This window comes from Doryrhamphus excisus, linkage group LG8, assembly GCF_037039965.1.
Source record: "Doryrhamphus excisus strain RoL-2023G ecotype Guam linkage group LG8, RoL_Dexc_Guam_v1.1, whole genome shotgun sequence".
In the NCBI taxonomy this organism is placed as follows: domain Eukaryota; kingdom Metazoa; phylum Chordata; class Actinopteri; order Syngnathiformes; family Syngnathidae; genus Doryrhamphus; species Doryrhamphus excisus.
The window spans coordinates 14,170,136-14,196,222 of record NC_136364.1 but is presented as its reverse complement, the minus strand read 5'-3'; the positions used below and the strand labels follow the sequence as shown (position 1 = coordinate 14,196,222).

Sequence of the window (26,087 nt, the reverse complement as noted above, 5' to 3'; positions counted from 1 at the left end):
ACTACCCGCTCGTCCACCGTGCAGACCTCTCTAAATAATTCAAGTTGTGATGACTGTGGCTGAAGTCCAGTGTTTTGCTAGCATTAGCCATTTAGCATGGAGCTAGCTAGGGAAGATTTCCAACATCTGGTCAAACATCGGCATATTGTCGTCACGTGATCGATTCCATTTATGATCTATTGGACAAAATAGTTCTCACTCACATTTTTGTATTTGCTGAACGTTTGTGGACGAGCGTATGAGCTAACATGCTAATAATAAAGACAATAATAAAGTCATACAACTGACTGTATGGTTTTCAATAATGGCCCATAGTTCCCAAATTGACAACCTTTTCCATAACATTTGATGTCATTATTGTTGAAGTTGCACAGGCAACCGTTTCCCACAAAGAGATGTCTCCTACTTCTTATAGATAAAAACTTATTTCTATCTGCGATGAAATGTGATTAATTCCGAGTTAACCATTGATGAGATGTGATGAATCACGATCAAATATTCATGGCTTGACAGCCCTAGCTTAACATTGGAACGGATCAATTGGATTTATATTATTTTCTATCATAGTTTTGGTTAGAGTGGAACCTTCTGGAATGGATTAATGACGTCCGGCAAGTTCATATTGAATCCTACTTTGCTGAACTCCACTTGTTACAGTTGGGGGTGGAGCCAATCCAGCACGATGGCCGACTGTAGGAATATTGCCCATGAGCATCTCGACTTTACACAAACATGAAGGACAACTTGGGGAGATGGAGACGCCTTTATTAGGTCTCTTAGGTCCAACCGCTGGATAGAACCACAAATGGAGAGAAAGAGCACTAAATGTACTGCTCTTTCAGCCACTCTTCAGATAACTCATCTATGTTTTCGGCCAAGATTGCCTGTGAGAAGCAGAAAAAGAATTGCTCATGATTCATGATTCACAATTCATGATTCACGATTCATGAGTCATGATTCAAGTTTCATGGTTGTTGCTGCTGGCATTTGAGACCATTTCCAAGTTACCTCGAAGGCCCTGGTGGCTTGCCCAAGAGAATGCAGGCAGCTAATGTATCTCATCATCGTCATGACGTTGTATCCTAGCAAAGAAAGTTTCACTGTCATAGTACTGTCCGTGGGAAGATATCACTTTGGTGAGTACTGCACGTGTGACTGAGAAATACTCACCAGCGCGAGGCTTACAGCAAATCAACCACACAGGGCAGGTCGAGTTTAGCTGAGAGGAGTAGTAGAGGATGAACGTGCGGGACAGTCAAGGAATGGTCCGGGGGTTTAGAGAGAGAGAACTATCAACCAGAGCAAACATATCCAAAGTCTAAATATGAAGATGAAAGATGTCATCCAACGGGAAAAAGAATCAACAAAAAACATCTAAAAACATATCATCGTAAAATGATGGGAATTGAACTAGCATTCACAGTAACTGGCTTGGAGTTGACACAGTAAAGACAAAATACTTTTAAAAAGTATTTTTTAAAGTAATATAGTTGTAATATTCGGAAAATTAGGAAAGAAAAAAGAAAAAGGGGAAAAAAGAGAAAAACGTTCTAATATTATGGAAAAATATGTCAACTTAAAGTCATAATTACGAGAAGTATATTTACAAGACGAAAAGCAGAAATAGTACTTTTTTTGGAAATAAAGCATTAAGAGAACAAATTGATATTCTAACAAACAAAATGTCGCAATTTTACAAGAATAAACTCTGGAGTGAAGATATAAAAATAAACATATCATAACATCTGGAGGATAAATATAAATATATAATAACATTTGGAGAATAAATATAAATATATAATATATAACAACATCTGGAGGATAAATATAAATATATAATGTATAATAACATCTGGAGGATAAATATAAATATATAATGTATAGTAACATCTGGAGGATAAATATAAATTTGTAATATATCATAACATCTGGAGGATAAATATATAATATATAATAACATCTGGAGGATAAATATAAATATATAATATATAATAGCATCTGGAGGATAAATATATAATATATAATAACATTTGGATGATAAATATAAATATAAAATATATAATAACATCTGGAGGATAAATATAAATATATAATATATCATAACATCTGGAGGATAAATATAACTATATAATGTATAATAACATCTGGAGGATAAATATAAATATATAATATATCATAACATCTGGAGGATAAATATAACTATATAATGTATAATAACATCTGGAGGATAAACATAAAGAGGATATCTGGGCTCCTTCGCTGGTACATGGTCTTTGATGTCCTTCAAGGATTTGTTCTGGAGACAAAGAAGAGGCTGTGAAGGGGACGTTCCAACAACATCATGTCTTCATTTCCACTTGCCTCAAAGGTCCGATCCAGGACCGCCAGGTTTTTGAAACGGTCCAGCTTCACTGTGGGAGATATTTTTCAGGCTTTTGCTTTCCTGATGGATATCGATAACGGTCAGATGTCATACTCACTCATTATCCCACCATCGATGCCTTCTTGGTAGAACTCATGGACCTTACCCTCGAGGGCTTTATCCATCTCAGTGGCTGTGGCGGAGATTGACTGCAATGTGATACACAAACAGCTGACCTTGACCGTGGCGCACCCATCGCGTTATGCCGACACCTATTTCTCACCTATTGGTGTTGTATTTTTGTGTTAAACGATGGAGCTTTAAGTTCTAACACTGAGATTCCTTCTACGGACATGCCCTGTAGGCCAGATACGCTCTACAAGACACAGCCCTGCTTCGCTGTCCACGGCTGTTAGCTAACGCTCCGGGGAAATCTTTCACCAGGCAAGCTCAGGCAGACGTGGTTGGAGTTGGTGGACTCACGGCAGGAGACAACTATCTCCAACGGCATTCCACGCCAGACCTTTTTTGGGAACATGAACAGCAAATACACGCAAACTGTTGCTGAAGCCAGAAGCAGCGCTCTCTCGCTGCCAAAGGTTTGTTCCTGTGGGACACACAATGGCGGCCTGCGTCCACAGAGAACCACCGTGTTGGTAGGAGAAGCTGTGGGTCTACCTAAGTTATTCTGCCGGAGTTATTCTGCCGGAGTTATTCTGCCTGAGTCATCCACATTTTCCCCGCCGATGTCAAGATTGTCTGCACTTAGTCAACACGGACCTACTTTAGCCCTCTTTTGACTTCATACACGCTAAGTCGGGGGTCTCCAACCAGTAGATCCTGAGCTCCCAGTTGCTCCTCAGCACTTTTCAAGTCGTTCTCCAAAGGCTTCATTCATTCATTTATGATCAACTCCTATTCCCACAAAATGAGAAAGTGGGGTTCGGCAGTAGCCTGCAAGTCATCGGTAAAGCTTGGGAGTGTGACCAATCACAGCAGAGTGGGCATGCCTGGAGGCGGGCCGTGGGTGATATAAATTCAAACAGATCGTTTTGGAAATCCAAGGAAATACAGCTGGAAGAATGTTATGGAGTTATGGAGAATGGAGTTATGGAATTATGGAGTTGTTGAGAATGGAGTTATAGAATTATGGAGAATGGAGTTATGGAGTTTCCTCTACCTACCATTTTGCAGATATTTGTCCTTGGGCTTCCTGAAAGTAAAAATGCAAGCTGTCATTGAAGTCATTCGGTCCAGTTGTGTTAGTGTGCATGGTGTGTTGCCTCCAGATATGAAATAATTGAACAGGAGTCATGTTCCGACACGTCGATTGGCGTTCTTACACCAAATCAGTCTGCATCAGTTTAGCTGCATTGTTTGGCGTGTGAGCGCCAAAGCCACGCCCCTGTGTTTCTTAGCCAGATTTGTGTTTTCTACTATTCCGGGGGGGGGGGGGGGGGAAATCACAGAATCTAATTTTCTCCTCCACCAGTTTCAGCATCCTCTGGCTCAGGGGTGGGCAAACTACGGCCCGGGGGCCACATCCGGCCCGCCAAGTGTTTGAATACGGCCCGCCCAATCGTTCCAAAGTATTTCATTTAAACTCAACATACAACCTGGCATCATGGCCTGAGCCAACCTTTTGATGGTTTTATCAATTTCGTTTTTTGACATGGTCTGTTGTTTACAAAGTGCTCCTGAAAAAAGGGACACAAGCACATAATAATAATAATAATAACAATTATTATTATTATATTATAATATTATTATAATTATTAGAACTATTATGATTATTATAATTATTATATTAATGCTAATTATTATATTAATTATATATAATATTATTGTTATATTTGCATATTCTACATAATAATAATATAATAATTATTATTTTAATTTTATTGTAATTATAATATTTTATTATTTTTCAAATATTTAAATATAAATATAAAATAATAAATAATAATAGCAGATTGCATGACAATTTTACAGATACAATAATACCAGGTGGACTGTTACGTGTAAAATATATAGTCTGCCCCCCCCCCCCCCCCCGTAAATTTTGTCATATCAATGCGGCCCGCGAGTCAAAAAGTTTGCCCACCCCTGCTCTGGCTGGTTCGGTGACGACACATCCGTTGTCACTGAAACCTAGGAAATAGTCTACACTGGTGATGTATGGATCCAACGTCAAATATCCATTTTATAGTAATACTTCATCAGTCATCATTTATTTCAATATTGCATTAAATATCTGTGTTGGATTGCTATAATCGAAACCGGCCTGAATTATGCTCATTGCTATATTGCTATATTACTTGCTTCGTTTTTTATTATTATTACTTATTGCTATTATATTACTATACACTATATACACTATATACACAATATATATATATATATATATATATATATATATATATATATATATATATATATATATATATATATATATATATTACACGTACTCTACACTATATTTATTAAGACCACACCCACACAAGCCGAGCCTTTGTTACGAAATGTAAAGTAAAACCGGCCAGGGCGGTCTACCCGGTCGCAGCCTGCAGCCCTTGCAGATCAGGTTGAGCAGGAAAAAGAAGACAAAGAAGTTCAGTGTTTGAAAACGGAAAAAAAAACACTTATTTTGGGTTCTGTTCGCACCTTTTTCGCATTCCATTCCATCTATTATATATTTTAATTTTTTTGTCTTCTTCTGCACACTTAAAACAAATTGATGATGTTCAAGTTTTCCTCTGCAAAAAAACGGATGCAAAAGTGTGAAGTTCCAAAGCACGAGAGTTAAACAGCACATAAAGTATCTGTTTGCTGGAAATCTTTTAAAACGTAGAAAAATATCCCCGGTTTTGCAAGGTCTACATTCATAGAATCAAATCTTACATTCATCGTTCAACATTCAGAATTGCTAGTTGCTTTACCTGTCAACGAGGCAGACCAGTGTCGGATCAGGTAACCAAACCTGCGTTACGGGCGGTTTTATACCGAGGTGTAGCGATGGATGAGTCATCAACAACCGCTTCCAAGTTTTGACTTCAGGTTTTTTAATTGGAATCGGGACTCACAAAACAGGAACCCTGATGCGAACTTTGTGGCCAGCGTACGCACTTTTTGGAGACGTGGCAAAAAGGCGGAAGCCCTTCAATGTTTACCAGTCATTGCATTTAGCCGTTTTCCACCAAACGTAGTCAACCACATCCCGGGTGCTCGTCAAAGGTTTGAGTGTCACAGACTCCCAGGTGCTTCACTTGACAAAGACTCAAAGAGGACCAATTATGCTCACTTTGGACCCTTTGTATTGAGCCGTGGACTCGTATAGAGCAGCTACATGCAATAACCAGCACAGAAAGCTTTCTAGATCTTCCAGAATCTGCACCTATTCCAACTGTATTTCCTTGGATTTCCAAAACGGTCTGTTTTTCCTAACAGTGGTACTTGCACCACAGTTTGAGAATCAGTGGTGTGCAGTGAATAGGTGGGGCTATTAAGTACTTCCCCCATACCCATAGAATATCAATTACTTGACCTCTCCAATCTGATGCTCCCGTTCTCACCGCTGTACCCGGAATACCCAGAATAGCAGCCAATGATGAATGCACACCACAGTCAAGGACGGCAACAGATGCCATTTGGAGAAGAACTGATCTGGTTGAGGATATCTCGGCTCTTGCGTTGGTAGTCTGTACCTTCAACAAGCCAATATGGCGTCAATGTCGTTCTTCATCCAATACGTCAGTACTCATTCAGCTACTTGTATCTACAAGTATTTACTGGAATACAAAATATTGGGTTTTGTGTGTAAAAAGTACAAGTCATAAAGATACTGTAGGGGTTGATGTTCTAGCGTTTGGGCCCCCATTCAATTATTTTTGATATGGTGTATGATATGATGTATATGGTGTATGATATCATGTATATACTGTGATATGGTGTATGATATCATGTATATGGTGTATGATATCATGTATATGGTGTATGATATGGTGTATGATGTGGTGTATATCATAAATGATATGGTGTATGATGTGGTGTATGATATCATGTATATGCTGTGTGATATGGTGTATGATATCATGTATATGGTGTATGATGTGGTGTATGGTATCATGTATATTGTTTATGATATTGAGTTGTTTAAATGACACCTTCCTGGTCCGGGAAGTGGACAAAACCCACCACACATTAATCAGGGGTCCCGGTAGGACCTAAAGAGGGCAAAAAATCCCACTTTTCTGACGCTTCGTTTTTTGCCCGTTTTTCAGGTCCGCGGCTGTCGAATTTTTGCCTTTGTTTGAGTTGTTCAAATGACACCTTCCTGGTCCGGGAAGTGGACAAAACCCACCACACATTAATCAGGGGTCCTGGTAGGACCTAAAGAAGGCAAAAAATCCCACTTTTCTGACGCTTCGTTTTTTTCCCATTTTTCAGGTCCGCGGCTGTCGATTTTTCGCCTTTGTTTGAGTTGTTTAAATGACACCTTCCTGGTCCGGGAAGTGGACAAAACCCACCACACATTAATCAGGGGTCCCGGCAGGACCTAAAGAAGGCAAAAAATCCCACTTTTCTGACGCTTCGTTTTTTGCCCGTTTTTCAGGTCCGCGGCTGTCGATTTTTCTTCATTTTTAAAAGTTGTTTAAATGACACCTTCCTGGTTCGGGAAGTGGACAAGACTCACCACACATTAATCAGGGGTCCCGGCAGGACCTAAACAAGGCAAAAAATCCCACTTTTCTGACGCTTCGTTTTTTGCCCGTTTTTTAGGTCCGCAGCTGTTGATTTTTTGCCTTTTTTTAAAGTTGTTTAAATGACACCTTCCTGGTTCGGGAAGTGGACAAAACCCACCACACATTAATCAGGGGTCCCGGCAGGACCTAAACAAGGCAAAAAATCCCACTTTTCTGACGCTTCGTTTTTTGCCCGTTTTTCAGGTCCGCGGCTGTCCATTTTTCGCCTTTTTTTTAAGTTGTTTAAATGACACCTTCCTGGTCTGGGAAGTGGACAAAACCCACCACACATTAATCAAGGGTCCCGGCATGACCTAAAGAAGGTAAAAAATCCCACTTTTCTGACGCTTCGTTTTTTGCCCGTTTTTCAGGTCCGCGGCTGTCGATTTTTTGCCTTTTTTAAAAGTTGTTTAAATGACACCTTCCTGGTCCGGGAAGTGGACAAAACCCACCACACATTAATCAGGGGTCCCGGCAGGACCTAAACAAGGCAAAAAATCCCACTTTTCTGACGCTTCGTTTTTTGCCCGTTTTTCAGGTCCGCGGCTGTCGATTTTTCGCCTTTTTTTAAAGTTGTTTAAATGACACCTTCCTGGTCCGGGAAGTGGACAAAATCCACCACACATTAATCAGGGGTCCCAGCATGACCTAAAGAAGGTAAAAAATCCCACTTTTCTGACGCTTTGTTTTTTGCCCATTTTTCAGGTCCGCGGCTGTCGATTTTTTGCCTTTTTTTAAAAGTTGTTTAAATGACACCTTCCTGGTCCGGGAAGTGGACAAAAGCCACCACACATTAATCAGGGGTCCCGGCAGGACCTAAAGAAGGCAAAAAATCCCACTTTTCTGACGCTTCGTTTTTTGCCCGTTTTTCAGGTCCGCGGCTGTCGATTTTTCGCCTTTTTTTAAAGTTGTTTAAATGACACCTTCCTGGTCCGGGAAGTGGACAAAACCCACCACACATTAATCAGGGGTCCCGGCAGGACCTAAAGAAGGTAAAAAATCCCACTTTTCTGACGCTTTGTTTTTTGCCCGTTTTTCAGGTCCGCGGCTGTCGATTTTTTGCCTTTTTTTTTAAGTTGTTTAAATGACACCTTCCTGGTCCGGGAAGTGGACAAAAGCCACCACACATTAATCAGGGGTCCCGGCAGGACCTAAAGAAGGCAAAAAATCCCACTTTTCTGACTCTTCGTTTTTTGCCCGTTTTTCAGGTCCGCGGCTGTCGATATTTCGCCTTTGTTTGAGTTGTTTAAATGACACCTTCCTGGTCCGGGAAGTGGACAAAACCCACCACACATTAATCAGGGGGCCCGGCAGGACCTAAAGAAGGCAAAAAAATCCCACTTTTCTGACGCTTCGTTTTTTGCCTGTTTTTCAGGTCCGCGGCTGTCGATTTTTTGCCTTTTTTTAAAGTTGTTTAAATGACACCTTCCTGGTCCGGGAAGTGGACAAAACCCACCACACATTAATCAGGGGTCCCAGCATGACCTAAAGAAGGTAAAAAATCCCACTTTTCTGACGCTTTGTTTTTTGCCCGTTTTTCAGGTCCGCGGCTGTCGATTTTTTGCCTTTTTTTTAAAGTTGTTTAAATGACACCTTCCTGGTCCGGGAAGTGGACAAAAGCCACCACACATTAATCAGGGGTCCCGGCAGGACCTAAAGAAGGCAAAAAATCCCACTTTTTTGACTCTTCGTTTTTTGCCCGTTTTTCAGGTCCGCGGCTGTCGATTTTTCGCCTTTGTTTGAGTTGTTTAAATGACACCTTCCTGGTTCGGGAAGTGGACAAAACCCACCACACATTAATCAGGGGTCCCGGCAGGACCTAAACAAGGCAAAAAATCCCACTTTTCTGACGCTTCGTTTTTTGCCCGTTTTTCAGGTCCGCGGCTGTCGATTTTTCACCTTTTTTAAAAGTTGTTTAAATGACACCTTCCAGGTCCGGGAAGTGGACAAAACCCACCACACATTAATCAGGGGTCCCAGCAGGACCTAAACAAGGCAAAAAATCCCACTTTTCTGATGCTTCGTTTTTTGCCCGTTTTTCAGGTCCGCGGCTGTCGATTTTTCGCCTTTTTTAAAAGTTGTTTAAATGACACCTTCCTGGTCCGGGAAGTGGACAAAACCCACCACACATTAATCAGGGGTCCCGGCAGGACCTAAAGAAGGCAAAAAATCCCACTTTTCTGACGCTTCGTTTTTTGCCCGTTTTTCAGGTCCGCGGCTGTCGATTTTCACCTTTTTTTTAAGTTGTTTAAATGACACCTTCCTGGTCCGGGAAGTGGACAAAACCCACCACACATTAATCAGGGGTCCCGGCAGGACCTAAAGAAAGCAAAAAATCCCACTTTTCTGACGCTTCGTTTTTTGCCCGATTTTCAGGTCCGCGGCTGTCGATTTTTTCGCCTTTTTTTAAAGTTGTTTAAATGACACCTTCCTGGTTCGGGAAGTGGACAAAACCCACCAGACATTAATCAGGGGTCCCGGCAGGACCTAAACAAGGCAAAAAATCCCGCTTTTCTGACGCTTCGTTTTTTGCCCGTTTTTCAGGTCCACGGTTGTCGATTTTTCGCCTTTTTTTAAAGTTGTTTAAATGACACCTTCCTGGTCCGGGAAGTGGACAAAACCCACCACACATTAATCAGGGGTCCCGGCAGGACCTAAAGAAGGCAAAAAATCCCACTTTTCTGACGCTTCGTTTTTTGCCCGTTTTTCAGGTCCACGGCTGTCGATTTTCGCCTTTTTTAAAAGTTGTTTAAATGACACCTTCCAGGTCCAGGAAGTGGACAAAACCCACCACACATTAATCAGGGGTCCCGGCAGGACCTAAACAAGGCAAAAAATCCCACTTTTCTGATGCTTCGTTTTTTGCCCGTTTTTCAGGTCCGCGGCTGTCGATTTTTCGCCTTTTTTAAAAGTTGTTTAAATGACACCTTCCTGGTCCGGGAAGTGGACAAAACCCACAACACATTAATCAGGGGTCCCGGCAGGACCTAAAGAAGGCAAAAAATCCCACTTTTCTGACGCTTCGTTTTTTGCCCGTTTTTCAGGTCCGCGGCTGTCGATTTTTTGCCTTTGTTTGAGTTGTTTAAATGACACCTTCCTGGTTCGGGAAGTGGACAAAACCCACCACACATTAATCAGGGGTCCCGGCAGGACCTAAACAAGGCAAAAAATCCCACTTTTCTGACGCTTCGTTTTTTGCCCGTTTTTCAGGTCCGCGGCTGTCGATTTTTCACCTTTTTTAAAAGTTGTTTAAATGACACCTTCCTGGTCCGGGAAGTGGACAAAACCCACCACACATTAATCAGGGGTCCCGGCAGGACCTAAAGAAGGCAAAAAATCCCACTTTTCTGACGCTTCGTTTTTTGCCCGTTTTTCAGGTCCGCGGCTGTCGATTTTTTGCCTTTTTTTAAAGTTGTTTAAATGACACCTTCCTGGTCCGGGAAGTGGACAAAACCCACCACACATTAATCAGGGGTCCCAGCATGACCTAAAGAAGGTAAAAAATCCCACTTTTCTGACGCTTTGTTTTTTGCCCGTTTTTCAGGTCCGCGGCTGTCGATTTTTTGCCTTTTTTTTAAAGTTGTTTAAATGACACCTTCCTGGTCCGGGAAGTGGACAAAAGCCACCACACATTAATCAGGGGTCCCGGCAGGACCTAAAGAAGGCAAAAAATCCCACTTTTCTGACTCTTCGTTTTTTGCCCGTTTTTCAGGTCTGCGGCTGTCGATTTTTTGCCTTTGTTTGAGTTGTTTAAATGACACCTTCCTGGTTCGGGAAGTGGACAAAACCCACCACACATTAATCAGGGGTCCCGGCAGGACCTAAACAAGGCAAAAAATCCCACTTTTCTGACGCTTCGTTTTTTGCCCGTTTTTCAGGTCCGCGGCTGTCGATTTTTCACCTTTTTTAAAAGTTGTTTAAATGACACCTTCCTGGTCCGGGAAGTGGACAAAACCCACCACACATTAATCAGGGGTCCCGGCAGGACCTAAAGAAGGCAAAAAATCCCACTTTTCTGACGCTTCGTTTTTTGCCCGTTTTTCAGGTCCGCGGCTGTCGATTTTTCGCCTTTTTTTAAAGTTGTTTAAATGACACCTTCCTGGTCCGGGAAGTGGACAAAACCCACCACACATTAATCAGGGGTCCCAGCATGACCTAAAGAAGGTAAAAAATCCCACTTTTCTGACGCTTTGTTTTTTGCCCGTTTTTCAGGTCCGCGGCTGTCGATTTTTTGCCTTTTTTTTAAAGTTGTTTAAATGACACCTTCCTGGTCCGGGAAGTGGACAAAAGCCACCACACATTAATCAGGGGTCCCGGCAGGACCTAAAGAAGGCAAAAAATCCCACTTTTCTGACTCTTCGTTTTTTGCCCGTTTTTCAGGTCTGCGGCTGTCGATATTTCGCCTTTGTTTGAGTTGTTTAAATGACACCTTCCTGGTCCGGGAAGTGGACAAAACCCACCACACATTAATCAGGGGGCCCGGCAGGACCTAAAGAAGGCAAAAAATCCCACTTTTCTGACGCTTCATTTTTTGCCCTTTTTTCAGGTCCGCGGCTTTCGATTTTTTGCCTTTTTTAAAGTTGTTTAAATGACACCTTCCTGGTCCGGTAAGTGGACAAAACCCACCACACATTAATCAGGGGTCCCGGCAGGACCTAAAGAAGGAAAAAAATCCCACTTTTCTGACTCTTCGTTTTTTGCCCGTTTTTCAGGTCCGCGGCTGTCGATTTTTCGCCTTTTTAAAAGTTGTTTAAATGACACCTTCCTGGTTCGGGAAGTGGACAAAACCCACCACACATTAATCAGGGGTCCCGGCAGGACCTAAAGAAGGCAAAAAATCCCACTTTTCTGACGCTTCGTTTTTTGCCTGTTTTTCAGGTCCGCGGCTGTCGATTTTTTGCCTTTTTTTAAAGTTGTTTAAAAGACACCTTCCTGGTTCGGGAAGTGGACAAAACCCACCACACATTAATCAGGGGTCCCGGCAGGACCTAAACAAGGCAAAAAATCCCACTTTTCTGACGCTTCGTTTTTTGCCCGTTTTTCAGGTCCGCGGCTGTCGATTTTTTGCCTTTTTTTTAAGTTGTTTAAATGACACCTTCCTGGTCCGGGAAGTGGACAAAACCCACCACACATTAATCAGGGGTCCCGGCAGGACCTAAAGAAGGCAAAAAATCCCACTTTTCTGACGCTTCGTTTTTTGCCCGTTTTTCAGGTCCGCGGCTGTCGATTTTTTGCCTTTGTTTGAGTTGTTTAAATGACACCTTCCTGGTTCGGGAAGTGGACAAAACCCACCACACATTAATCAGGGGTCCCGGCAGGACCTAAACAAGGCAAAAAATCCCACTTTTCTGACGCTTCGTTTTTTGCCCGTTTTTCAGGTCCGCGGCTGTCGATTTTTTGCCTTTTTTAAAAGTTGTTTAAATGACACCTTCCTGGTCCGGGAAGTGGACAAAACCCACCACACATTAATCAGGGGTCCCGGCAGGACCTAAAGAAGGCAAAAAATCCCACTTTTCTGACGCTTCGTTTTTTGCCCGTTTTTCAGGTCCGCGGCTGTCGATTTTTCGCCTTTTTTTAAGTTGTTTAAATGACACCTTCCTGGTCCGGGAAGTGGACAAAACCCACCACACATTAATCAGGGGTCCCGGCAGGACCTAAAGAAGGCAAAAAATCCCACTTTTCTGACGCTTCGTTTTTTGCCCGTTTTTCAGATCCGCGGCTGTCGATTTTTGCCTTTGTTTGAGTTGTTTAAATGACACCTTCCTGGTTCGGGAAGTGGACAAAACCCACCACACATTAATCAGGGGTCCCGGCAGGACCTAAACAAGGCAAAAAATCCCACTTTTCTGACGCTTCGTTTTTTGCCCGTTTTTCAGGTCCGCGGCTGTCGATTTTTCGCCTTTTTTAAAAGTTGTTTAAATGACACCTTCCTGGTCCGGGAAGTGGACAAAACCCACCACACATTAATCAGGGGTCCCGGCAGGACCTAAAGAAGGCAAAAAATCCCACTTTTCTGACGCTTCGTTTTTTTCCCGTTTTTCAGGTCCGCGGCTGTCGATTTTTTGCCTTTTTTTAAAGTTGTTTAAATGACACCTTCCTGGCCCGGGAAGTGGACAAAACCCACCACACATTAATCAGGGGTCCCGGCAGAACCTAAAGAAGGCAAAAAATCCCACTTTTCTGACGCTTCGTTTTTTGCCCATTTTTCAGGTCCGCGGCTGTCGATTTTTCGCCATTTTTTAAAGTTGTTTAAATGACACCTTCCTGGTCCGGGAAGTGGACAAAACCCACCACACATTAATCAGGGGTCCCGGCAGGACCTAAAGAAGGCAAAAAATCCCACTTTTCTGACGCTTTGTTTTTTGCCCGTTTTTCAGGTCCGCGGCTGTCGATTTTTCGCCTTTTTTTTAAGTTGTTTAAATGACACCTTCCTGGTTCGGGAAGTGGACAAAACCCACCACACATTAATCAGGGGTCCCGGCAGGACCTAAAGAAGGCAAAAAATCCCACTTTTCTGACGCTTCGTTTTTTGCCCGTTTTTCAGGTCCGCGGCTGTCGATTTTTTTGCCTTTTTTCAAAGTTGTTTAAATGACACCTTCCTTGTTCGGGAAGTGGACAAAACCCACCACACATTAATCAGGGGTCCCGGCAGGACCTAAAGAAGGAAAAAAATCCCACTTTTCTGACGCTTTGTTTTTTGCCCGTTTTTCAGGTCCGCGGCTGTCGATTTTTCGCCTTTTTTTTAAGTTGTTTAAATGACACCTTCCTGGTTCGGGAAGTGGACAAAACCCACCACACATTAATCAGGGGTCCCGGCAGGACCTAAACAAGGCAAAAAATCCCACTTTTCTGACGCTTCGTTTTTTGCCCATTTTTCAGGTCCGCGGCTGTTGATTTTTCGCCATTTATTTAAGTTGTTTAAATGACACCTTCCTGGTCCGGGAAGTGGACAAAACCCACCACACATTAATCAGGGGTCCCGGCAGGACCTAAAGAAGGCAAAAAAATCCCACTTTTCTGACGCTTCGTTTTTTGCCCGTTTTTCAGGTCCGCGGCTGTCGATTTTTTTGCCTTTTTTCAAAGTTGTTTAAATGACACCTTCCTTGTTCGGGAAGTGGACAAAACCCACCACACATTAATCAGGGGTCCCGGCAGGACCTAAAGAAGGCAAAAAATCCCACTTTTCTGACGCTTCGTTTTTTGCCCGTTTTTCAGGTCCGCGGCTGTCGATTTTTTTGCCTTTGTTTAAGTTGTTTAAATGACACCTTCCTGGTCCGGGAAGTGGACAAAACCCACCACACATTAATCAGGGGTCCCGGCAGGACCTAAAGAAGGCAAAAAATCCCACTTTTCTGACGCTTCGTTTTTTGCCCGTTTTTCAGGTCCGCGGCTGTCGATTTTTTTGCCTTTTTTCAAAGTTGTTTAAATGACACCTTCCTGGTCCGGGAAGTGGACAAAACCCACCACACATTAATCAGGGGTCCCGGCAGGACCTAAAGAAGGCAAAAAATCCCACTTTTCTGACGCTTCGTTTTTTGCCCGTTTTTCAGGTCCGCGGCTGTCGATTTTTTTGCCTTTTTTCAAAGTTGTTTAAATGACACCTTCCTTGTTCGGGAAGTGGACAAAACCCACCACACATTAATCAGGGGTCCCGGCAGGAACTAAAGAAGGCAAAAAATCCCACTTTTCTGACGCTTTGTTTTTTGCCCGTTTTTCAGGTCCGCGGCTGTCGATTTTTTGCCTTTTTTTAAAGTTGTTTAAATGACACCTTCCTGGCCCGGGAAGTGGACAAAACCCACCACACATTAATCAGGGGTCCCGGCAGGACCTAAAGAAGGCAAAAAATCCCACTTTTCTGACGCTTCGTTTTTTGCCCATTTTTCAGGTCCGCGGCTGTCGATTTTTCGCCATTTTTTTAAGTTGTTTAAATGACACCTTCCTGGTCCGGGAAGTGGACAAAACCCACCACACATTAATCAGGGGTCCCGGCAGGACCTAAAGAAGGCAAAAAATCCCACTTTTCTGACGCTTCGTTTTTTGCCCGTTTTTCAGGTCCGCGGCTGTCGATTTTTTTGCCTTTTTTCAAAGTTGTTTAAATGACACCTTCCTGGTCCGGGAAGTGGACAAAACCCACCACACATTAATCAGGGGTCCCGGCAGGACCTAAAGAAGGCAAAAAATCCCACTTTTCTGACGCTTCGTTTTTTGCCCGTTTTTCAGGTCCGCGGCTGTCGATTTTTTTGCCTTTTTTCAAAGTTGTTTAAATGACACCTTCCTTGTTCGGGAAGTGGACAAAACCCACCACACATTAATCAGGGGTCCCGGCAGGAACTAAAGAAGGCAAAAAATCCCACTTTTCTGACGCTTTGTTTTTTGCCCGTTTTTCAGGTCCGCGGCTGTCGATTTTTTGCCTTTTTTAAAAGTTGTTTAAATGACACCTTCCTGGCCCGGGAAGTGGACAAAACCCACCACACATTAATCAGGGGTCCCGGCAGGACCTAAAGAAGGCAAAAAATCCCACTTTTCTGACGCTTCGTTTTTTGCCCATTTTTCAGGTCCGCGGCTGTCGATTTTTCGCCATTTTTTTAAGTTGTTTAGATGACACCTTCCTGGTCCGGGAAGTGGACAAAACCCACCACACATTAATCAGGGGTCCCGGCAGGACCTAAAGAAGGCAAAAAATCCCACTTTTCTGACGCTTCGTTTTTTGCCCGTTTTTCAGGTCCGCGGCTGTCGATTTTTCGCCTTTTTTTAAAGTTGTTTAAATGACACCTTCCTGGTCCGGGAAGTGGACAAAACCCACCACACATTAATCAGGGGTCCCGGCAGGACCTAAAGAAGGCAAAAAATCCCACTTTTCTGACGCTTCGTTTTTTGCCCGTTTTTCAGGTCCGCGGCTGTCGATTTTTCGCCATTTTTTAAAGTTGTTTAAATGACACCTTCCTGGTCCGGGAAGTGGACAAAACCCACCACACATTAATCAGGGGTCCCGGCAGGACCTAAAGAAGGCAAAAAATCCCACTTTTCTGACGCTTTGTTTTTTGCCCGTTTTTCAGGTCTGCGGCTGTCGATTTTTCGCCTTTTTTTTAAGTTGTTTAAATGACACCTTCCTGGTTCGGGAAGTGGACAAAACCCACCACACATTAATCAGGGGTCCCGGCAGGACCTAAAGAAGGCAAAAAATCCCACTTTTCTGACGCTTCGTTTTTTGCCCTTTTTTCAGGTCCGCGGCTTTCGATTTTTTGCCTTTTTTAAAGTTGTTTAAATGACACCTTCCTGGTCCGGTAAGTGGACAAAACCCACCACACATTAATCAGGGGTCCCGGCAGGACCTAAAGAAGGCAAAAAATCCCACTTTTCTGACTCTTCGTTTTTTGCCCGTTTTTCAGGTCCGCGGCTGTCGATTTTTCGCCTTTTTTAAAGTTGTTTAAATGACACCTTCCTGGTTCGGGAAGTGGACAAAACCCACCACACATTAATCAGGGGTCCCGGCAGGACCTAAACAAGGCAAAAAATCCCACTTTTCTGACGCTTCGTTTTTTGCCCATTTTTCAGGTCCGCGGCTGTCGATTTTTTGCCTTTTTTTTAAGTTGTTTAAATGACACCTTCCTGGTCCGGGAAGTGGACAAAACCCACCACACATTAATCAGGGGTCCCGGCAGGACCTAAAGAAGGCAAAAAATCCCACTTTTCTGACGCTTCGTTTTTTGCCCGTTTTTCAGGTCCGCGGCTGTCGATTTTTTGCCTTTGTTTGAGTTGTTTAAATGACACCTTCCTGGTTCGGGAAGTGGACAAAACCCACCACACATTAATCAGGGGTCCCGGCAGGACCTAAAGAAGGCAAAAAATCCCACTTTTCTGACGCTTTGTTTTTTGCCCGTTTTTCAGGTCCGCGGCTGTCGATTTTTCGCCTTTTTTTAAAGTTGTTTAAATGACACCTTCCTGGTTCGGGAAGTGGACAAAACCCACCACACATTAATCAGGGGTCCCGGCAGGACCTAAACAAGGCAAAAAATCCCACTTTTCTGACGCTTCGTTTTTTGCCCGTTTTTCAGGTCCGCGGCTGTCGATTTTTCGCCTTTTTTTAAAGTTGTTTAAATGACACCTTCCTGGTCCGGGAAGTGGACAAAACCCACCACACATTAATCAGGGGTCCCAGCATGACCTAAAGAAGGTAAAAAATCCCACTTTTCTGACGCTTTGTTTTTTGCCCGTTTTTCAGGTCCGCGGCTGTCGATTTTTTGCCTTTTTTTAAGTTGTTTAAATGACACCTTCCTGGTCCGGGAAGTGGACAAAAGCCACCACACATTAATCAGGGGTCCCGGCAGGACCTAAAGAAGGCAAAAAATCCCACTTTTCTGACTCTTCGTTTTTTGCCCGTTTTTCAGGTCCGCGGCTGTCGATTTTTCGCCTTTTTTTTAAGTTGTTTAAATGACACCTTCCTGGTTCGGGAAGTGGACAAAACCCACCACACATTAATCAGGGGTCCCGGCAGGACCTAAACAAGGCAAAAAATCCCACTTTTCTGACGCTTCGTTTTTTGCCCATTTTTCAGGTCCGCGGCTGTTGATTTTTCGCCATTTTTTTAAGTTGTTTAAATGACACCTTCCTGGTCCGGGAAGTGGACAAAACCCACCACACATTAATCAGGGGTCCCGGCAGGACCTAAAGAAGGCAAAAAATCCCACTTGTCTGACGCTTCGTTTTTTGCCCGTTTTTCAGGTCCGCGGCTGTCGATTTTTTTGCCTTTTTTCAAAGTTGTTTAAATGACACCTTCCTTGTTCGGGAAGTGGACAAAACCCACCACACATTAATCAGGGGTCCCGGCAGGACCTAAAGAAGGCAAAAAATCCCACTTTTCTGACGCTTCGTTTTTTGCCCGTTTTTCAGGTCCGCGGCTGTCGATTTTTTGCCTTTTTTTTAAAGTTGTTTAAATGACACCTTCCTGGTCCGGGAAGTGGACAAAACCCACCACACATTAAATAGGGGTCCCGGCAGGACCTAAACAAGGCAAAAAATCCCACTTTTCTGACGCTTCGTTTTTTGCCCGTTTTTCAGGTCCGCGGCTGTCGATTTTTTTGCCTTTGTTTAAGTTGTTTAAATGACACCTTCCTGGTCCGGGAAGTGGACAAAACCCACCACACATTAATCAGGGGTCCCGGCAGGACCTAAAGAAGGCAAAAAATCCCACTTTTCTGACGCTTTGTTTTTTGCCCGTTTTTCAGGTCCGCGGCTGTCGATTTTTTGCCTTTTTTTAAAGTTGTTTAAATGACACCTTCCTGGTCCGGGAAGTGGACAAAACCCACCACACATTAATCAGGGCCCGGCAGGACCTAAAGAAGGCAAAAAATCCCACTTTTCTGACGCTTTGTTTTTTGCCCGTTTTTCAGGTCCGCGGCTGTCGATTTTTCGCCTTTTTTTTAAGTTGTTTAAATGACACCTTCCTTGTTCGGGAAGTGGACAAAACCCACCACACATTAATCAGGGGTCCCGGCAGGACCTAAAGAAGGCAAAAAATCCCACTTTTCTGACGCTTCGTTTTTTGCCCGTTTTTCAGGTCCGCGGCTGTCGATTTTTTTGCCTTTTTTCAAAGTTGTTTAAATGACACCTTCCTTGTTCGGGAAGTGGACAAAACCCACCACACATTAATCAGGGGTCCCGGCAGGACCTAAAGAAGGCAAAAAATCCCACTTTTCTGACGCTTCGTTTTTTGCCCGTTTTTCAGGTCCGCGGCTGTCGATTTTTCGCCTTTTTTTTAAGTTGTTTAAATGACACCTTCCTGGTTCGGGAAGTGGACAAAACCCACCACACATTAATCAGGGGTCCCGGCAGGACCTAAACAAGGCAAAAAATCCCACTTTTCTGACGCTTCGTTTTTTGCCCATTTTTCAGGTCCGCGGCTGTTGATTTTTCGCCATTTTTTTAAGTTGTTTAAATGACACCTTCCTGGTCCGGGAAGTGGACAAAACCCACCACACATTAATCAGGGGTCCCGGCAGGACCTAAAGAAGGCAAAAAATCCCACTTGTCTGACGCTTCGTTTTTTGCCCGTTTTTCAGGTCCGCGGCTGTCGATTTTTTGCCTTTGTTTGAGTTGTTTAAATGACACCTTCCTGGTTCGGGAAGTGGACAAAACCCACCACACATTAATCAGGGGTCCCGGCAGGACCTAAAGAAGGCAAAAAATCCCACTTTTCTGACGCTTTGTTTTTTGCCCGTTTTTCAGGTCCGCGGCTGTCGATTTTTCGCCTTTTTTTAAAGTTGTTTAAATGACACCTTCCTGGTTCGGGAAGTGGACAAAACCCACCACACATTAATCAGGGGTCCCGGCAGGACCTAAACAAGGCAAAAAATCCCAATTTTCTGACGCTTCGTTTTTTGCCCATTTTTCAGGTCCGCGGCTGTTGATTTTTCGCCATTTATTTAAGTTGTTTAAATGACACCTTCCTGGTCCGGGAAGTGGACAAAACCCACCACACATTAATCAGGGGTCCCGGCAGGACCTAAAGAAGGCAAAAAATCCCACTTTTCTGACGCTTCGTTTTTTGCCCGTTTTTCAGGTCCGCGGCTGTCGATTTTTTTGCCTTTTTTCAAAGTTGTTTAAATGACACCTTCCTTGTTCGGGAAGTGGACAAAACCCACCACACATTAATCAGGGGTCCCGGCAGGACCTAAAGAAGGCAAAAAATCCCACTTTTCTGACGCTTCGTTTTTTGCCCGTTTTTCAGGTCCGCGGCTGTCGATTTTTTTGCCTTTGTTTAAGTTGTTTAAATGACACCTTCCTGGTCCGGGAAGTGGACAAAACCCACCACACATTAATCAGGGGTCCCGGCAGGACCTAAAGAAGGCAAAAAATCCCACTTTTCTGACGCTTTGTTTTTTGCCCGTTTTTCAGGTCCGCGGCTGTCGATTTTTTGCCTTTTTTTAAAGTTGTTTAAATGACACCTTCCTGGTTCGGGAAGTGGACAAAACCCACCACACATTAATCAGGGGTCCCGGCAGGACCTAAAGAAGGCAAAAAATCCCACTTTTCTGACGCTTCGTTTTTTGCCCGTTTTTCAGGTCCGCGGCTGTCGATTTTTTTGCCTTTTTTCAAAGTTGTTTAAATGACACCTTCCTTGTTCGGGAAGTGGACAAAACCCACCACACATTAATCAGGGGTCCCGGCAGGAACTAAAGAAGGCAAAAAATCCCACTTTTCTGACGCTTTGTTTTTTGCCCGTTTTTCAGGTCCGCGGCTGTCGATTTTTTGCCTTTTTTTAAAGTTGTTTAAATGACACCTTCCTGGCCCGGGAAGTGGACAAAACCCACCACACATTAATCAGGGGTCCCGGCAGGACCTAAAGAAGGCAAAAAATCCCACTTTTCTGACGCTTCGTTTTTTGCCCATTTTTCAGGTCCGCGGCTGTCGATTTTTCGCCATTTTTTTAAGTTGTTTAAATGACACCTTCCTGGTCCGGGAAGTGGACAAAACCCACCACACATTAATCAGGGGTCCCGGCAGGACCTAAAGAAGGCAAAAAATCCCACTTTTCTGACGCTTCGTTTTTTGCCCGTTTTTCAGGTCCGCGGCTGTCGATTTTTCGCCTTTTTTTAAAGTTGTTTAAATGACACCTTCCTGGTCCGGGAAGTGGACAAAACCCACCACACATTAATCAGGGGTCCCGGCAGGACCTAAAGAAGGCAAAAAATCCCACTTTTCTGACGCTTCGTTTTTTGCCCGTTTTTCAGGTCCGCGGCTGTCGATTTTTCGCCATTTTTTAAAGTTGTTTAAATGACACCTTCGTGGTCCGGGAAGTGGACAAAACCCACCACACATTAATCAGGGGTCCCGGCAGGACCTAAAGAAGGCAAAAAATCCCACTTTTCTGACGCTTTGTTTTTTGCCCGTTTTTCAGGTCCGCGGCTGTCGATTTTTCGCCTTTTTTTTAAGTTGTTTAAATGACACCTTCCTGGTTCGGGAAGTGGACAAAACCCACCACACATTAATCAGGGGTCCCGGCAGGACCTAAAGAAGGCAAAAAATCCCACTTTTCTGACGCTTCGTTTTTTGCCCTTTTTTCAGGTCCGCGGCTTTCGATTTTTTGCCTTTTTTAAAGTTGTTTAAATGACACCTTCCTGGTCCGGTAAGTGGACAAAACCCACCACACATTAATCAGGGGTCCCGGCAGGACCTAAAGAAGGCAAAAAATCCCACTTTTCTGACTCTTCGTTTTTTGCCCGTTTTTCAGGTCCGCGGCTGTCGATTTTTCGCCTTTTTTAAAGTTGTTTAAATGACACCTTCCTGGTTCGGGAAGTGGACAAAACCCACCACACATTAATCAGGGGTCCCGGCAGGACCTAAACAAGGCAAAAAATCCCACTTTTCTGACGCTTCGTTTTTTGCCCGTTTTTCAGGTCCGCGGCTGTCGATTTTTTGCCTTTTTTTTAAGTTGTTTAAATGACACCTTCCTGGTCCGGGAAGTGGACAAAACCCACCACACATTAATCAGGGGTCCCGGCAGGACCTAAAGAAGGCAAAAAATCCCACTTTTCTGACGCTTCGTTTTTTGCCCGTTTTTCAGGTCCGCGGCTGTCGATTTTTTGCCTTTGTTTGAGTTGTTTAAATGACACCTTCCTGGTTCGGGAAGTGGACAAAACCCACCACACATTAATCAGGGGTCCCGGCAGGACCTAAAGAAGGCAAAAAATCCCACTTTTCTGACGCTTCGTTTTTTGCCCGTTTTTCAGGTCCGCGGCTGTCGATTTTTCGCCTTTTTTTAAAGTTGTTTAAATGACACCTTCCTGGTCCGGGAAGTGGACAAAACCCACCACACATTAATCAGGGGTCCCAGCATGACCTAAAGAAGGTAAAAAATCCCACTTTTCTGACGCTTTGTTTTTTGCCCGTTTTTCAGGTCCGCGGCTGTCGATTTTTTGCCTTTTTTTAAGTTGTTTAAATGACACCTTCCTGGTCCGGGAAGTGGACAAAAGCCACCACACATTAATCAGGGGTCCCGGCAGGACCTAAAGAAGGCAAAAAATCCCACTTTTCTGACTCTTCGTTTTTTGCCCGTTTTTCAGGTCCGCGGCTGTCGATTTTTCGCCTTTTTTTTAAGTTGTTTAAATGACACCTTCCTGGTTCGGGAAGTGGACAAAACCCACCACACATTAATCAGGGGTCCCGGCAGGACCTAAACAAGGCAAAAAATCCCACTTTTCTGACGCTTCGTTTTTTGCCCATTTTTCAGGTCCGCGGCTGTTGATTTTTCGCCATTTTTTTAAGTTGTTTAAATGACACCTTCCTGGTCCGGGAAGTGGACAAAACCCACCACACATTAATCAGGGGTCCCGGCAGGACCTAAAGAAGGCAAAAAATCCCACTTGTCTGACGCTTCGTTTTTTGCCCGTTTTTCAGGTCCGCGGCTGTCGATTTTTTTGCCTTTTTTCAAAGTTGTTTAAATGACACCTTCCTTGTTCGGGAAGTGGACAAAACCCACCACACATTAATCAGGGGTCCCGGCAGGACCTAAAGAAGGCAAAAAATCCCACTTTTCTGACGCTTCGTTTTTTGCCTGTTTTTCAGGTCCGCGGCTGTCGATTTTTTGCCTTTTTTTTAAAGTTGTTTAAATGACACCTTCCTGGTCCGGGAAGTGGACAAAACCCACCACACATTAAATAGGGGTCCCGGCAGGACCTAAACAAGGCAAAAAATCCCACTTTTCTGACGCTTCGTTTTTTGCCCGTTTTTCAGGTCCGCGGCTGTCGATTTTTTTGCCTTTGTTTAAGTTGTTTAAATGACACCTTCCTGGTCCGGGAAGTGGACAAAACCCACCACACATTAATCAGGGGTCCCGGCAGGACCTAAAGAAGGCAAAAAATCCCACTTTTCTGACGCTTTGTTTTTTGCCCGTTTTTCAGGTCCGCGGCTGTCGATTTTTTGCCTTTTTTTAAAGTTGTTTAAATGACACCTTCCTGGTCCGGGAAGTGGACAAAACCCACCACACATTAATCAGGGCCCGGCAGGACCTAAAGAAGGCAAAAAATCCCACTTTTCTGACGCTTTGTTTTTTGCCCGTTTTTCAGGTCCGCGGCTGTCGATTTTTCGCCTTTTTTTTAAGTTGTTTAAATGACACCTTCCTTGTTCGGGAAGTGGACAAAACCCACCACACATTAATCAGGGGTCCCGGCAGGACCTAAAGAAGGCAAAAAATCCCACTTTTCTGACGCTTCGTTTTTTGCCCGTTTTTCAGGTCCGCGGCTGTCGATTTTTTTGCCTTTTTTCAAAGTTGTTTAAATGACACCTTCCTTGTTCGGGAAGTGGACAAAACCCACCACACATTAATCAGGGGTCCCGGCAGGACCTAAAGAAGGCAAAAAATCCCACTTTTCTGACGCTTCGTTTTTTGCCCGTTTTTCAGGTCCGCGGCTGTCGATTTTTCGCCTTTTTTTTAAGTTGTTTAAATGACACCTTCCTGGTTCGGGAAGTGGACAAAACCCACCACACATTAATCAGGGGTCCCGGCAGGACCTAAACAAGGCAAAAAATCCCACTTTTCTGACGCTTCGTTTTTTGCCCATTTTTCAGGTCCGCGGCTGTTGATTTTTCGCCATTTTTTTAAGTTGTTTAAATGACACCTTCCTGGTCCGGGAAGTGGACAAAACCCACCACACATTAATCAGGGGTCCCGGCAGGACCTAAAGAAGGCAAAAAATCCCACTTGTCTGACGCTTCGTTTTTTGCCCGTTTTTCAGGTCCGCGGCTGTCGATTTTTTTGCCTTTTTTCAAAGTTGTTTAAATGACACCTTCCTTGTTCGGGAAGTGGACAAAACCCACCACACATTAATCAGGGGTCCCGGCAGGACCTAAAGAAGGCAAAAAATCCCACTTTTCTGATGCTTCGTTTTTTGCCCGTTTTTCAGGTCCGCGGCTGTCGATTTTTTGCCTTTTTTTTAAAGTTGTTTAAATGACACCTTCCTGGTCCGGGAAGTGGACAAAACCCACCACACATTAAATAGGGGTCCCGGCAGGACCTAAACAAGGCAAAAAATCCCACTTTTCTGACGCTTCGTTTTTTGCCCGTTTTTCAGGTCCGCGGCTGTCGATTTTTTTGCCTTTGTTTAAGTTGTTTAAATGACACCTTCCTGGTCCGGGAAGTGGACAAAACCCACCACACATTAATCAGGGGTCCCGGCAGGACCTAAAGAAGGCAAAAAATCCCACTTTTCTGACGCTTTGTTTTTTGCCCGTTTTTCAGGTCCGCGGCTGTCGATTTTTTGCCTTTTTTTAAAGTTGTTTAAATGACACCTTCCTGGTTCGGGAAGTGGACAAAACCCACCACACATTAATCAGGGGTCCCGGCAGGACCTAAAGAAGGCAAAAAATCCCACTTTTCTGACGCTTCGTTTTTTGCCCGTTTTTCAGGTCCGCGGCTGTCGATTTTTCGCCTTTTTTTTAAGTTGTTTAAATGACACCTTCCTGGTTCGGGAAGTGGACAAAACCCACCACACATTAATCAGGGGTCCCGGCAGGACCTAAAGAAGGCAAAAAATCCCACTTTTCTGACGCTTCGTTTTTTGCCCGTTTTTCAGGTCCGCGGCTGTCGATTTTTTTGCCTTTTTTCAAAGTTGTTTAAATGACACCTTCCTTGTTCGGGAAGTGGACAAAACCCACCACACATTAATCAGGGGTCCCGGCAGGACCTAAAGAAGGCAAAAAATCCCACTTTTCTGACGCTTCGTTTTTTGCCCGTTTTTCAGGTCCGCGGCTGTCGATTTTTCGCCTTTTTTTTAAGTTGTTTAAATGACACCTTCCTGGTTCGGGAAGTGGACAAAACCCACCACACATTAATCAGGGGTCCCGGCAGGACCTAAACAAGGCAAAAAATCCCACTTTTCTGACGCTTCGTTTTTTGCCCATTTTTCAGGTCCGCGGCTGTTGATTTTTCTCCATTTTTTTAAGTTGTTTAAATGACACCTTCCTGGTCCGGGAAGTGGACAAAACCCACCACACATTAATCAGGGGTCCTGGCAGGACCTAAAGAAGGCAAAAAATCCCACTTTTCTGACGCTTCGTTTTTTGCCCGTTTTTCAGGTCCGCGGCTGTCGATTTTTTTGCCTTTTTTCAAAGTTGTTTAAATGACACCTTCCTTGTTCGGGAAGTGGACAAAACCCACCACACATTAATCAGGGGTCCCGGCAGGACCTAAAGAAGGCAAAAAATCCCACTTTTCTGACGCTTCGTTTTTTGCCCGTTTTTCAGGTCCGCGGCTGTCGATTTTTTGCCTTTTTTTAAAGTTGTTTAAATGACACCTTCCTGGTCCGGGAAGTGGACAAAACCCACCACACATTAAATAGGGGTCCCGGCAGGACCTAAACAAGGCAAAAAATCCCACTTTTCTGACGCTTCGTTTTTTGCCCGTTTTTCAGGTCCGCGGCTGTCGATTTTTTTGCCTTTGTTTAAGTTGTTTAAATGACACCTTCCTGGTCCGGGAAGTGGACAAAACCCACCACACATTAATCAGGGGTCCCGGCAGGACCTAAAGAAGGCAAAAAATCCCACTTTTCTGACGCTTTGTTTTTTGCCCGTTTTTCAGGTCCGCGGCTGTCGATTTTTTGCCTTTTTTTAAAGTTGTTTAAATGACACCTTCCTGGTTCGGGAAGTGGACAAAACCCACCACACATTAATCAGGGGTCCCGGCAGGACCTAAAGAAGGCAAAAAATCCCACTTTTCTGACGCTTCGTTTTTTGCCCGTTTTTCAGGTCCGCGGCTGTCGATTTTCCGCCTTTTTTTTAAGTTGTTTAAATGACACCTTCCTGGTCCGGGAAGTGGACAAAACCCACCACACATTAATCAGGGGTCCCGGCAGGACCTAAAGAAGGCAAAAAATCCCACTTTTCTGACGCTTCGTTTTTTGCCCGTTTTTCAGGTCCGCGGCTGTCGATTTTTTTGCCTTTTTTCAAAGTTGTTTAAATGACACCTTCCTGGTCCGGGAAGTGGACAA

The 26,087-nt window shown here is 43.9% G+C and overlaps 1 protein-coding gene across 1 annotated transcript; it reads right to left on the bottom strand.

Moving 5' to 3' along the window:
* Nucleotides 1-747: 747 nt before the first annotated feature.
* Nucleotides 748-5,321, bottom strand: LOC131134205 (glia maturation factor beta-like). Its single transcript, XM_078792582.1, has 8 exons — nucleotides 5,302-5,321; nucleotides 3,547-3,575; nucleotides 2,481-2,571; nucleotides 2,362-2,411; nucleotides 2,247-2,296; nucleotides 1,171-1,244; nucleotides 1,009-1,082; nucleotides 748-884 (listed from the first exon to the last, which is right to left on the bottom strand). The coding sequence occupies exons 2-8, from the start codon at nucleotides 3,547-3,549 to the stop codon at nucleotides 822-824; spliced, it is 405 nt and encodes a 134-aa protein (XP_078648708.1). The 5' UTR covers nucleotides 3,550-3,575; nucleotides 5,302-5,321; the 3' UTR covers nucleotides 748-821.
* Nucleotides 5,322-26,087: the final 20,766 nt, after the last annotated feature.

Bases quoted from the DNA above. Each gene is read 5' to 3' on its own strand.
- LOC131134205 (XM_078792582.1), bottom strand. The intron at 2,297-2,361 runs GCAAGTGGAAAT...CTTTGTCTCCAG, and splicing joins TCCTGGATCGGACCTTTGAG to AACAAATCCTTGAAGGACAT. The intron at 1,245-2,246 runs ATATCCTCTTTA...ACTGTCCCGCAC, and splicing joins GTACCAGCGAAGGAGCCCAG to GTTCATCCTCTACTACTCCT.